This window comes from Ptiloglossa arizonensis, chromosome 3 (assembly GCF_051014685.1).
Source record: "Ptiloglossa arizonensis isolate GNS036 chromosome 3, iyPtiAriz1_principal, whole genome shotgun sequence".
NCBI lineage: Eukaryota > Metazoa > Arthropoda > Insecta > Hymenoptera > Colletidae > Ptiloglossa > Ptiloglossa arizonensis.
Genome location: NC_135050.1, coordinates 25,236,542 through 25,250,542, shown reverse-complemented (window position 1 = coordinate 25,250,542; position 14,001 = coordinate 25,236,542). Strand labels below are relative to the sequence as shown.

Here is a 14,001-nt window from a genome sequence, read left to right as displayed (position 1 = left end):
TTGATGATTAAAGTGTGTTAGCGCTTCTTTTGAATGGAAAATTTTGTCACGGAGACCAGTCCACCGAAGTACATTGCTATAATCTAACGTTATTCAAAAACTGCCACTGGTAGGCAAAAATAATAGAATCTTATTTGAGACACATGGTTGGCAAAGGTGTTACAATGTTCAGCGTAAAAACGAGACAAGATACAGAAATATCACTACGTATCTTACGCGTACTATGGTTATGGTATTACTGACGCTGAAATTTTGAAGGCATTGGCAACTTATCCTTATCTTCCGGTCAAGTTCTTCGCACGTAATAACTTTTCTTAGGCGGCTAATCCATCAAGCGACGAGGAAGCCGAAATTAGAATTAATAGGCGAAGATGAAGACAAATTTGTATATACGAGTTATTGATATTAACGAAGAAGACGATTTTATATAATATAATTCGTGCATCCGTTTCGTGATTCATTCGTGTATTAGAATTTCCAACGCGTATTTCAGCCACTATGCCCCCCGATATACGTATATATTTTACCGCAACATCCTATGTACAGTACAAATTCCAACTTCATTTCCAATGATACCAACCACCATTGCGGATCAGAACAGTTTGCTGTGCGCGAACTCGTTTTGAGATTGGAGATTCATCCAAAAATCTAAATGCTTGAACACAAGAAGCTTCTCCTTGTAACTGTCTATGCGAAATTATAGCACAAGTTTAAGTCTTCTTTTATATAATAACTGATGATACGATAAATAGAGATAAGACTTATTCATCAGAATCTCCATAAAAAAAATTGAGTAACGAAGGAACTTTGTCCACGATCTTTACGATCCGCGAAACGTTCTACGTTATTAATCGCCTGAATCATACAATAATTCAGCTTAATTTTCAACTCGATCAGTATTGGAAGTTTGAGTATAACATAACAGTACACTTTATATGCGTATGGAAGGATTATTTACGGCTTTGTTTCATCACATCTTGATATCGCTAGCAACATACGATAAAATTTGAAGCTTCGACTCGGTAATTAACATGTAATGTTTTACACATCCTGTACATTTAATAAGTGTCTTTGTGATATTTACGTTCTCGTAAATATTGATTTCCCTTTTCTATTTTACGAATGTTCGATTAAGCGTTCGTTAACCCTCTGTAGCCCATTAATTCCTCAACACCCAATGTTAATGTAACGTTCATCTCTTCGGTAATTATATTCGGACTCTAATTTAAAGTGTCTTATAATATTGTTAGAACCATTGTAGGGAGGTACAAAACGGTGTTTATTAAAGTTGTCGAAAATCATTAATCGAGGAACCATTTTAGATTGCTTTGCGTACTTTTACGTGTCTATTTTACCATTAAAATGGTCAATAGAGGGTTCAAGTAATAAAAACCTTCACTTTATACCATCATACAAGCGCTGATCTTGCATACTCGTACATTTTTACGCTACACGTTGCCTGTGCCTTTAAGATGATTAAGTCGTGAACCATTCTTTAACCGACTATGATTGTTTACAACCGGAACATATTTCCCACGACTCGATTAGATCGTCTGTTCTATGTTTGAATGGGCTTCCTTTGAATATTATTTCGCGATCCATCAAACGCTGCCAATACATAATGAGAAACCACGTCCGAGGGAGAGAGCAAAGGAGAAAACGGAGAACAAGTTGAAAGGAGTCGATTAATGGCGTAAAGAAACGATAAATAATTATTACTTAGCGCTAGGGATAAAAAAAGAGAAAAGGGGTAGCGCTACCGAAGTTCACCACCTGCTAGTCTCGTCTGTATCGTTATTCGGTTACACAATGCATACAAGGAAACAATATTTAATATAATCAATTTAATTAACATTTACTGTACTACTTATAAATTACATTAAAAACAATGAACCATCGCAAACGGATCTTTTAACATGCCCTTTGGAACGATCAATTAATAAAAGTAATAAAAACGAATTTACCGATCTTATACATATATCATTCATGCATGATATCGTGACTTCCAAATCACATTCGAATCTTATTGCGACCAATTTTTCTTTTATAGCCGTTAGATATCCTGAGAAAATAAATTCGAAAAAGATTATTATTTCAATTTTATTAACAATTACGTAGAAGCTTGAAAACTATTAATTCAACATTTCTATTTTATTTTCCGAAGTTTTCTAACTTGTCGCATAAAAGTGTTGTCTATAAAATATTATACGTTAAAGTTTGTTTTCCGTTGATAGTCCGCGTTGTATAAAAACATTTTTATGCAGCGTATATGAAATACAACAATAAAGTAAATCAGGATAATACAGGATATCAGAAGGTAAGATAGAACTAAGTATTAACTTTGAATTATAGAACTGAAGACCGGTTAAGAGAACAAAGTACAATGAGACGAGTTACTACAGTACTTGGTAGATGGTGTAACGGAGCGCCAGAAAGTGAAATAAGGCCATACGAAGTAGAACGTAACGGAACACTGGTCAGACGGCGTGGAGCAAAAGAAAAAACATCAGAAGAAACAAGGAAAGGTAATGCGCATCGAAAGAAGACAAAGAACGAATAATTTTCAATTATCGAAATATTAGTACAAGATACGAGCTATTAAAAACTTTAATTTCTTACGATTAAAACTATAGATGTAAATTTGTTTGGATGCTTCGAGATAACTTTGAAATTGCAGTTGCACTGTAAGTACGCAAAACATGAAAGATACGTGGAGACATTTATCGTATATAAAATTAATAAAAAATGATCGTTGATATCTCTGAGAATTTTTGTGAATTTAAGATATAATGAACGTTATTAAAAAAAAATTTGCCCTCATATGTAAATATCATGAAGCTGGTAATTACTAGTTTTTTTTTTTATAGCGATATTGATTCTTCTAATTGCGTAAAATTCAGTATTCTTATCGCGCGTGTACATCTATTTAAAAAATGAACAATTAAGTACAATGACGTGCAATGACGGGCAATAAACAAACTTTAAATTTCATTAGGAAACCAAGAAAACGGATGTAGTTCGGATTAGTGAAAATATGAATGTGTCGCTATTGTCAGTTCTGTTTCCATAGATACGCGTCTCTTACCATTTTGTATGTGTTGAAACAGTACATCGAAAAGAAGACGAAAACATTGCGAGTGCGCGAGATTTCATGGGAAACTCGTATCGCGCGCCATTGCGGCTTGAATGGTAAAAAGTGGAAACGATCGGTTGCGTCGGGTGAATACGTTCCATAACACGGTGCCATAGTACCATTCATTGATTGCGCTTGTCCGGTGCCATATTCCTCGCTTCGAGCCGCGGTGTTTATTGCGCAAGACCCAATCATCAACGTTTCGCCATTTTTGTTGACCATTTAGCAGTTCTAACGAAAACGGCTATAACCTATCCGTGGTTTTTACGAGTGCCACTGGATATCGATACATTTCGATCAAGATCAAGAATCGTCATTCGTGGTTACGTTCTATCAATTAACGTTCGAGACCATTTTCCCTGCTTTCTTTTTATTTTAAGCTACATTTTATTCGTATATATATGTATATTTATATATATTGACTATACTGGTCCTTCCTGCAGATTTTACGGATAAAATTACGTGTCGATAACACGTGAGTATTATTTTCTATTCTCTAGGTCGGTCTCGTTGGAGAGTTAGATAATGATATACCTCATATAAAAGTTTGTGAAACGTTTGATTAAAATGAAACTGAAAGTAGGATCAAAGAAAGAAAATTAGTAGACAACTCGACAAAAATTTTATATTGTTTGAGTCTGTTACCTCAATACTTTGTTACTGATTTTTTAATTATTATCATTTTATGAAAATTAAATTTTAATCTATCAACAGATTTATGTGCTACGAAATTTGTAACTTATAAAAGTACAAATCTAAACATTCATATATTGGATATTTATAATTAGCAGTTAATGGAATCAGGTATAAAATGAAAGAATAAAAATAACAAGACATTAAATACAATCAGATTAAAATTTTCGTACACGTAGATGTAACGTCAATCTTCATATTTACCAACCAAAGGTATTTTAATCTGTTTCTTTCTACCTACCAAACTATTACACTTTAGTTAACATGTTAATGAAAATTACATGCATGTAGTCTGACATTGGCGTAGGCTTACATATCTTTGTGAATAATTTGTAATTGAAACAAAACGTTTTCTTTCTGGCTACCATTTTTTTTTCATATTGTTTTCATTTTGAAAATTGTGAAAGACACACAAAGAAAGAGAACGGACCATCGCATCGTTCATTTGCAGTAGGGATAACGAAATTTTTAAATTATAAATTCAAAATTTCTTTTCGAAAAATAATATTCGCTTTAATGAACATATACCGATACTACAATCTCCGTGGTTACCCTAGTCTGAAATTTACAAAATTATTACGAAACAACGTTATAGAAATTTTCGTTTTTCAAAATCGATATCAAGTTGAACTGATTGTACGTTTGGTTTCTTTACGGAACTTCGTTTACGTTTCGTGCAAGCGGCGGTAGAAAAATAAAACAGAAAAAATTCTTCCGCAACGGAATACCAAGCGCGCTGAAATTTCTAGCACGCACGATTTCTTTGGTTCTATAGGTCGCTGTTCATCTCTCCGTACCGTGCTATTTTTGGACCGTGCATAGGTACGGAGACGTTTAAGCGATTTCACAGTAATAGAAGCAAAGCAGACAGATGCAATTGCGAAAATCGTGGCGTCGGTATATCGCTTGGTATCTGCAAATTGCCTGTATCTCTAATCAAAGAATCGTCTCGATTCGATGTGTAACAACATACCGAACAATTGAAGCGTACACATATTAATATCGTTCTATTCCCAAAATCTTGGACAACGAAAACTCTTATGCGCCACGAAAGATGTGGCATGGCTGAGTTTCATATGTACCATATTGCAGTAAATATACTTGATTCGGCGGTCCTAAGAAATGTAACAATTTTTTAAAATCATTAGTTCTGTTAGTGATCGTAACAAATTCATAACTTTTTGTCTCGGATTTGAATTAATGGTGACGAAAGTATTGTTACAACAAGAGGTTGAATTACAGAGTTCATTTTTCGGTGAATCCATTGTTATATAACAAAACGGTGTAATATAAATAATATAAAATGAAAATAATGCAAAAACGCGTGAAAATGCGTTTTCTATTTGTACAAATCTACAATGTGTATCGTTATCATCTTTGACATTTTTGGATAAAAATAGGGAAATTTTCAATAGTTATTTTTTAAATTATTTAGTCAGTTGAACAATCAACCGAGCAAGGGAACAATCGAACGAAAAGAAGAATGTTTAGAAAAACGAAAAGGACGACAACCAAGACAAAAATTTGTCGAAAAAAATTTCTAAATCAATTAAGTGTCAAAAATCTGATTCGAAATAATTACCCTTGTAAAGTATTTATTTACGACGTTAACTTCAAATTTAAATTCATCGGAAATCACAGTTACAATAACAAAATTAATATAACAACGAAATCGGTTCGAACACTGACCAAAGAACACTGAGAACACGTAGGTGAATTGCATAACGGTTTGGGGTTGTATGGCTGCTTCTAAAGTCAGAGAACTAATATTTATCAACAACATAATGGATAAACAAATATATTTGAATACATTAATGGAACATTTTTTAAAGAATGCGGAAAAAATAAATCTTTCAAAAAATTTTTACTTTCAAGAGGATAACGATAACAAGTACACTACATAGAAAAATAAAAATGCTTAATTAACGTAGGTCTAGATAACAATCCTTCCAATTTGAAATATACTTTTATAGTTACGTGCGTTTTATGCCGTAAGTCTCTTCGCAACTTATTCAATTCACACAGAAGAATTGATTTGGAAATACATTAGTTCAAGGTTATTTGATAGACGCAAACCTAATGCAAGTCTCCAGTTTTTATCCATAGCACGGTTGGTGTTATTATCGTGCCGTTATCACGGAAGAAGTCACATCAAATACATCTCTTACAAATGTAAAAACAAATTTTCATATTTTACATCGGCGAAATTGATTTTTAACGATGTAATTTATTTACTCCTCTCGATGAGTATTATAATTCCCTGAATTTTTAAACCCCCTTTCTCTTTGCCACCTTGTACATTGGTCGTTAATGAATTGTATACAATACCAGCCATTAAATTTACAAAGTAATTGTTATTTTTTGCTTCAAATAATTTAAAGTATTTTTTATATTATTGAAGATGATCTTTATTAACAAAATTTGGCAATTAATGTGTAAATACCATCAAAAGCTGACAAGAATGGTCGTCTAGTGTAATGTAACAAGGGGAACACCCACTTTTCGTTTTGCCTGATTGCATTTTCTTGTGCTTGGCCTAGTAGTGTGTCAAGGAGTCTAAATTCAACAACAGCCAATAGATGACACTCTTTGTAGGAATTGGCTTAGTCGTGTGTGTTACGAGAGAGGAGTCAAAATTCTGACCAATAGGGGCCGCATTCCTTTTAGGACCATTCTCTTTAGTTTTGAACAGTAGGTATTGTTTTCAGAATCACATAAATATATTTAATAACATTACTTTTGCAGATCCACACGAAGGAAAATGTACCAATAATACTTACAATATTTACAATCGAAAAAAATAAAAACACATTGTATAATAAGATGTCGCGCCGTATAAAAAATGAATTCAACGAAAACAAGACAGTGAATCAAGGAGCATCCACGTCGTCTACTATATTGTCTGAAGATCTCAACGATAATGATCCAAATGTAGCCGAGGTATGAGGCAAAGGGTCGTACAATTTGCTTCATGTTTAATCGTTGATTATTTCGTTTAATAATACATATTTAACCAAAAAATATTAAGAATGTTTATTAATGGTTTTATATTGATCAACATAATTAGAAGATCTCGCGACTAAAGAGTAAATCAAATATCAGAAACAATAAAAGTACTCAACATTTAATATCATAGAATTCTTACTGTATGTTTAATATGTGCTGTATGAGTAGGTTTTAAAATATTGGTTATCTCATTTGTGTAGGTGATTTTTTAATTACTTTGAGTAATATAAATCATAGATAAGAATTTAATTAAGAAGATAGTATTAATTTGTATTTACCTATATTGTAGGTTGTACTTTCAAATAAGGGGGGCCCAAAATTGATTCATTGTGGGTACATGTACACATTGCACAAGAAACATCCATACAACATTCGATGGAGATGTGTTGGCAGAACAATGCATTGCAGAGGTAGTCTTACTACAACAACAGTATGCACAAAACCAAGAGTGCTTATGGATCATAACCATAAGCCTGATTTTGCAGCTGCTCAAGTTGCCAGAAAACGATACTTAGCCCTTGGAAAACCTTGCGTCTTAACAAGTGAGTTCGTAAACTTACATTTACAATCAACTTGACATGTTTTTTGGCTTTCAATTGAAATTATTTCACAGACATAGAAGGAAACAGAAATCCTAATGTATCGCAACAGATGTTTCTCAAAGAAAATGATATTCCACCGGAACAAAAGGTAGTACGACCAAAAACACGAGCATCTGCCAGAAAAGGTAAGTGTTGTTGTAATTATTGCATAATGTTTTGAGATTTCAATTTTAATAACTCTAATATTTTTAAAATATAATATGTATTATGTCTTATAGAGTGTATTTTAGTTTCTCCTCTTTTATATATAATTTCCTTAACAAATTATTATATATTAACATGTAGAGTGTCAATGAATCCAATTAAATGTTTCTCCAGAGGAAAACTTACTAATACAAATAGCATATATGCAAACCACATGGAACAAACAACACATTAAAATTATCTCCAATGCAAATAAAATTGTTTAACTTACTTGAACTTTAGAAACCACATAAAAGTGCCATTCGTGCGTTTCCAATTTGGGATAGGGTAAAGAAATATGTAAAATCGAATAATGAACTTCTAAGTATTTATTAAATTTTTGTAAAAAATGAAGAAATACTATAAGTAGTTATATCAGGTAGTAGCTTCAGTCATTTGTTTCAACTTATGCAATAAAAACTTTACGTTATTTGAATGAGCTGAGAAGAATACAGATAAAATTGTTCAAATAAAAAGTAATACATTTCTTCGATTAAAATTATAATTATTTAAACATGTTTCATAATTTTGTCGATACTTAATTATTTCAAAAATGTATAAACGCACCTCATTGGCATAATGTTTAATACCAAACGATAAACATCGCGCGTAATAATCGCATACGATTCTGACAATCGAAACGTATTACATCCACCTTCAGCCCGGGAAACTTGAATGTAATCAACGTCAACAAATTATCGCATTCGGGCGCAAAGATGCAAAGTGATTAACAAGCGATACATTTCAATTGCGTTCTTGTTCCACTTTCAATATGGCGGGCATCTTAAAGATGCGCGCGAAAAAAAGGGAGCCGTGGAAGCGGTTCCCGATCGATGAGAATTCACGCGGCGAGCCCGAGCGAGTCGAACGTGATCAGGTCGGTTAGTAATTCCTTAGCGAAGAGAGACCCGGGAACGCGCACGCGATAGCAACACGAAACACGGTACGGATAATATGCGTTGACGACCGGCGGCGCCGTCGCACATGCGCGTCCTGACGCGCCCCTGTTCGTCCACCGATTTCGATTTTAGTCACTCCCGGGTTCGGCTTCGGAGAAAATCGTTCCGCTCTCGTAGCGAGGACCGTCGAAACGCGTCGTGAAAAAAACGCTCCAGTCTCAGCGACGGTTCTCTTGATCGAGCAAAGATAAACGCGTCTTCACGAGTATTCTCGCGTTCGGCGATCTTTTGCTCGTGACGAGTATTTGTACGTCGAAGACACACCACGAAAGAGAAAGAACGAAATTTAGGCGATTCTGTGTCGTCGCTCGATACACGAACGACGAATCTGTTACCGGTAATCGTGGTACGTTTGCACACTGGAAATGCGATAGGAAGTCAGTGTTGGGTTTCGTGTCGGCTTCACCGAGAGAACCAAACAGAGGAAGAAATCGGTGGCAGTTCCTACGTGAAATTCGAATATCACTGTAACAATCGTTGCGTCAAGGGTCGATAAATTGTCGCGCGTGGTTGTCGGTACAACGGCTCTCTGTCGGGACACTATACGAAAACGAACCGGTTCGTAGCCGCGAATCGGACGACTGGATTGAGTTAAGTGACACCGTGAGAGACAACAAAAAGAGGAACAGAGACGGAACGAAAGCCAGAGGTACAGTAGAACGAACGACGTAGCAGTGGCGTGTGCCACTCGATATCGTGCTCGGTCGCAACGGTTGCCATTTTATAGCCGGTCGCTCGAGCGAGATCTTCGGGGAGGCATGAAGGAGAGGGAGTGACTGAGTAAGAACAGAGAGGTGTTGTATGTGTGTTGTGTGCGTGTGATGTGGTGTGCGTGTGAGAAAGAGAAAGAGAGTGTGACAGAAAACGTTGTCCGTGGGTGGGAAAAAGAGAGGGGAGATTTAGAAACAGCGAAGAGAAGGGAGGAGAGAAGAAAGACCAGCTTTGCAGGAGGTGTAGAACTTTCCGTAGATGTTTTTGGACCGTTTCCGATTACACTAAAAAGATTTAGAGAAATTTATTTTCTGAACTCATTGCTAACTTTCCATGGCTTCAATTCCTCACTGAAATATCGATCTACCTAGCGTAATATATGTGAACGAGTATCGTGTGTTCTCATCGGATAAATCGTTAATACGTATTATCCGTGCGTCGTCTGCTGGATGATGGCACGGTGTGCTAAAAGAAGAGAGAGTAATAGGAAGACACGGAGAAAGGAGAAAGATAGTCACGAACGCGCCAACGTATTTTATCTACTCACCGGACGATTATCGTTAGCGCTTTTTATAAACATCAACTTTTAGGAACGCCATGCGAAAAAGCGATCACTGCAACCACGAATGATTAACAAATTGATCGTAGCGTGGATTGAATTGTGATTTATGTATAATACCTCTTACGTATATATAGAATCATGCAATATATTTACACATTATTGTCGCATATAGATATTGTACTTACGTGACAGTACATAAACTCATGTTGTATTGACACGTGGAAAGATTTTGGAAACGAATTATCGCGGTAATTTGTCTAACCTTGGAATAAAATGTATCATTCGAGTAAAAGAATTCAATAACTGAGTAATAAAAGTATTCTGTTTCTCAAAAGCTCTTTGCATTCTCTTACAACTACTATACTATATTATTGATTCATTTAACAATAATCGTCGAGTATGATTTTTCATTCAACTCGGTACTTTAAGTGAGTTAAATTGTGTGGCACAGTTTTCGAGGGCTGGCATGCGGTGAATCTCTCGATACACATTGTATCTACGATTGGAGCACAATTAAGTTACTTTACGCGATATTTACATTCCACGATCTATCTAATTCAGTTAAACAAAATATCGTCCCCTTTGTTTCTTTTTCGTCCCTCGAGTTTCGTATCTTTATTTGATATTTCGTGCTCTCGTGTACATTTCTCTTATTAGGGAAATACGCAATTAATCACGAGAGACCTACGCATTCGGAAGTCATCGTGAAATAATCGACTCGCGAGACCGCACGGAAAGGGATGTTGCTTTCTTGGTATCTGAGAATGTCGCGTTTTCGTCCCGCAGAGAGTACAGTCTGCAGAAGAAACGGAAACACGGTCGGCGTAGGATCGGACTTTAAAGCAGCACGACAGAAACAAGCACAACGGCCGCGACGGCGGGTCGGCTTGTACTGGTGGCCTGTAAGGACACCTTGAAGCTGACTGCCCGCCGTTTCCTGAAGGAGAAACGTGACAGAGGTCGGGACTCAGTCACGTCTTCCACCGAGGATATCGTGGAGGGTATCAGACTCGAGGACGTCGCGATGAAGCAAGAACCAGAAGACGAGGAAGACTGTTACCTCGAGGCGGCTGAGATGCCGTCTCCGTCGTCGTCACCGTCGTCGGCCAATCGTCACGCGGGAGCCACGCATCGCGTTCGTTCGCATGCACGTAGCCTTCGGGCTATGACCAACCCTAGTGCGGTTTGGGCACACTTCGACTTATGCGCAAACGATCCTCTGCGTGCACAGTGCCGTATTTGCGGAGCGGTAGTAGTCAGAGGTGGCGCGAACCCTCGACAGTGCGGTACGACAAATCTTCATCGACATCTTAGGGTACATCACGGTGGCAGACTCATTGGCAGTCGTTATCACGGTAATAATAGTTAGTTTTAGAGTCATTGATTTCAATGATGTCTTTGGTTGGGAATAACACTATGTAGTTTGCAATTGAAGGGATTTTTGTTTCTCAAAACGCTTAATAAAATTGTGTAAATATTGTATTATTAAGATTTTATTTGAACATCCTCTGGAGAATCATAATTATGAATATTGTAGAAGAAATAATACTTCATCTTTACTAGTACTAAAGTCATTTTATATGCTTTATCATTGATGTTCTTGTTGAAAATAAAATTGTTTTCTTACAGTATTACAATCATCATCTCAGTCTGATACAACTGGCAAGACCATTAGGATAGCTGCACAATCCCTAGTGAGACCTCATATTCGAAACATTGCACCAGCTCCATTACCACAGCAACAACAACAGCAACAGCAGCAACGACAACCAAAGACTCTTGTGTTAAAAACGATACCTTTAAAAGTAAAACAAGTAGCACCAACAACTATTAAAATGCCACCTCGACAAACCAACCAAGGATTACCTCATAACATTGTGCATCAACAACCTACAGAGGTATTGATATACTTATTAAATAGAAACAAAATATTTATTTATTCATTTTTTCATTACTGACTCAAATGTGCGTTACTTATGTGTTTCAGGTTTGTTTAAGATGGAACAGTTATCATAGTAACATGCAGAACAGTTTTCCATCTTTGTTAGATTCCGAGCAGTTTGTTGATGTCACCTTGGCCTGCGAAGGTCGCTCGTTAAAATGTCACAAAATGATACTGTCGTCATGTAGCGATTACCTCGCAGATTTATTACGTGAAAACCCGTGTCAGCATCCAATTATTTTAATGAAGGATCTTAAATTCTGGGAAGTTGAAGCGCTAGTCAAATTTATGTACCGTGGTGAAGTTAATGTTGCTCACGATAAATTGCCGCAACTGTTAAACGCAGCTGAGGCACTGCAAGTGAAAGGATTAGCTGGACCAAATCCTTCTTCGCAGGTAAAAGACGTGTTTTATTCCTGAGATGATTATAAGTTTCATCAATACTCGTTTTACGAAACATATTTTTTATTTTACAGAATCCAAAGCCACCTCTGCTTATTCCGCAATCAAAACCATTAGTATCTCAACCAGTTCCTCGAGCCGCTTCAGAGACCAAAGAAAAAGCTTCTACTTCCGGAGTTTCTACACCGTCTAGTCCAAAACGTGCACAGAAACGGCAACATTCAGAACCCATCGAACCAAAACCCTTTACAAAGATACGCTTACAACGACCCATCACGCCAATATCGCCCACTACTACAGTTAAGATGGAACCGTTAGATATACCTCTTAGTCCCACGATATTTCCTGAAAATAATGAAGATAGTTCGAATCCTTCAAACTTCGAAAAGCTAATGAGTTTACACGAAGAAGACGATCCAGGTGGCAATGAAACCACCGATGGCGAAAGAGAAATTAATTTCTGCGAAATACCTGAACCACCCGATATAAACGACAGCGAGGATCAAATGGAATTTGTACCTACAGACTTTTTAGAGCAAGAACAAGATATAGTCGAGGAAACGGAAACGGCCTCTAATAAAGATAGTAAAGAAGAATCTAGAGATTATAGTTCGATCGAAAATGAAGATGGTGAAAAATGTGAAGTTGAAAAGGAACATTCTTCAAAAGAAAAGAAACCTGTTTAGTAAGGTGGTCAATGAATTTGAATGAAATTTATTTAATATTGGATTGTTTAATGAAAGATAAGAACGAACATAATAATATCTATGCTTTAATTTTTTAAAGAATTCTTGAAATGACGCAGTATTGCTATGAAAGTAGAATTACAGACTTTTACTCTGAAATGCGAGTTTCTTAACAAAGCATCAACTTTAATTATTCTTTTTCAAAGTAAAATTACCACTTTTGTGATATTGTTTTATCTAAACTGTTACTACCATAAACTTTTCAGTATCTATGCTGTTTCAGCTTTATTTGTTTTTGATCAGTCCAAATACAAAGTAAAATATGTGATGCGTTGGAACTCTATGTCATTTATTCTCAAAGAAATATGAGAAATATTTCATTGACTGTGTAAATAGAACGTACGTAATTAAAAAGTAAAATTATTTTTATCATTTACTCTACGAATCGTAGCGGCAATATATATCTTTCGAGTGTTTTCATAAAATTCATTGTTCGAAATCGATATTTCCATACAAATGATTATGTTAGTACGATTCAAATGAAAATTATTAAATTATAATGTAATTATTAATTGTATATATTTACAAAGTACCTATAATCAGGTTTATTGTGTGGTTCGTAGAAGCTTGTATATGGTACATGACTTCTATGGTTTTAATTATAAATTTTTTTTTAACAAATTGAACTATGCCTTTATTACTCGAATATTATAATTCGAAGATATACTTGATTGATCCATTAGAAATTAATTAAACGTTGATTAATCAATTTTAAATATAACTTTAAATTTAACTTGTTAATTTAAAACTTGTAATTTAAATTGTTAATTTAAAACTTGTAATTCAAAACGTTAATTTGGATTGTGCTGAAAATTAACAGATCACCTCAATCGCGGGTTTGCGAACATTATAACAAATTGTCCTTTCTTAAAAGAAAAGTTAGTTGTACCTGTTGAATTTCAGTTAATTTTTGCAGTATGAAACCCAGTACAACATTAGTATTTGTGAATTATGTAAAAAAAACTTTTGTTTTTATAATTTGTGCTGTGTAAAGCATTGTTTGTTTTGGCATTATATTCCTTCTATATACATATGCATTATACAAGCTAAGTAGATGTCTGA

At 35.4% G+C, this 14,001-nt stretch overlaps 1 protein-coding gene and 1 long non-coding RNA gene across 8 annotated transcripts; one reads left to right on the top strand and one right to left on the bottom strand.

The window, feature by feature from the left end:
• Window positions 1-2,386: 2,386 nt before the first annotated feature.
• On the top strand, window positions 2,387-13,324 carry LOC143144598 (uncharacterized). Of its 7 annotated transcripts, XM_076307183.1 has the most exons (8): window positions 3,243-3,608; window positions 6,422-6,517; window positions 6,572-6,766; window positions 7,122-7,374; window positions 7,446-7,559; window positions 11,479-11,747; window positions 11,837-12,187; window positions 12,268-13,323. In XM_076307183.1, exons 3-8 carry the CDS (start codon window positions 6,650-6,652, stop codon window positions 12,877-12,879), a joined length of 1,716 nt encoding a protein of 571 aa, XP_076163298.1. In that variant the 5' UTR covers window positions 3,243-3,608; window positions 6,422-6,517; window positions 6,572-6,649; the 3' UTR covers window positions 12,880-13,323. The 7 variants fall into 7 exon arrangements, with proteins under 7 accessions (XP_076163299.1, XP_076163298.1, XP_076163297.1 ...); XM_076307184.1 differs by lacking the exons at window positions 3,243-3,608; window positions 6,422-6,517 and adding an exon at window positions 2,387-2,525; XM_076307182.1 differs by lacking the exon at window positions 6,422-6,517.
• On the bottom strand, window positions 7,938-10,997 carry LOC143144600 (uncharacterized). The gene is made up of 3 exons (XR_012991460.1): window positions 10,035-10,997; window positions 9,835-9,901; window positions 7,938-9,752 (listed from the first exon to the last, which is right to left on the bottom strand). It is a non-coding gene; the product is annotated as an uncharacterized LOC143144600 (long non-coding RNA).
• Window positions 13,325-14,001: the final 677 nt, after the last annotated feature.

Coding starts and splice junctions, on each gene's coding strand:
- LOC143144598 (XM_076307180.1), top strand. CDS start 4,867: ATGCGCCACGAAAGATGTGGCATGGCTGAGTTTCATATGTACCATATT. Junction 6,767..7,121: donor ATGATCCAAATGTAGCCGAG/GTATGAGGCAAA, acceptor CCTATATTGTAG/GTTGTACTTTCAAATAAGGG. Junction 7,375..7,445: donor AAAACCTTGCGTCTTAACAA/GTGAGTTCGTAA, acceptor ATTATTTCACAG/ACATAGAAGGAAACAGAAAT.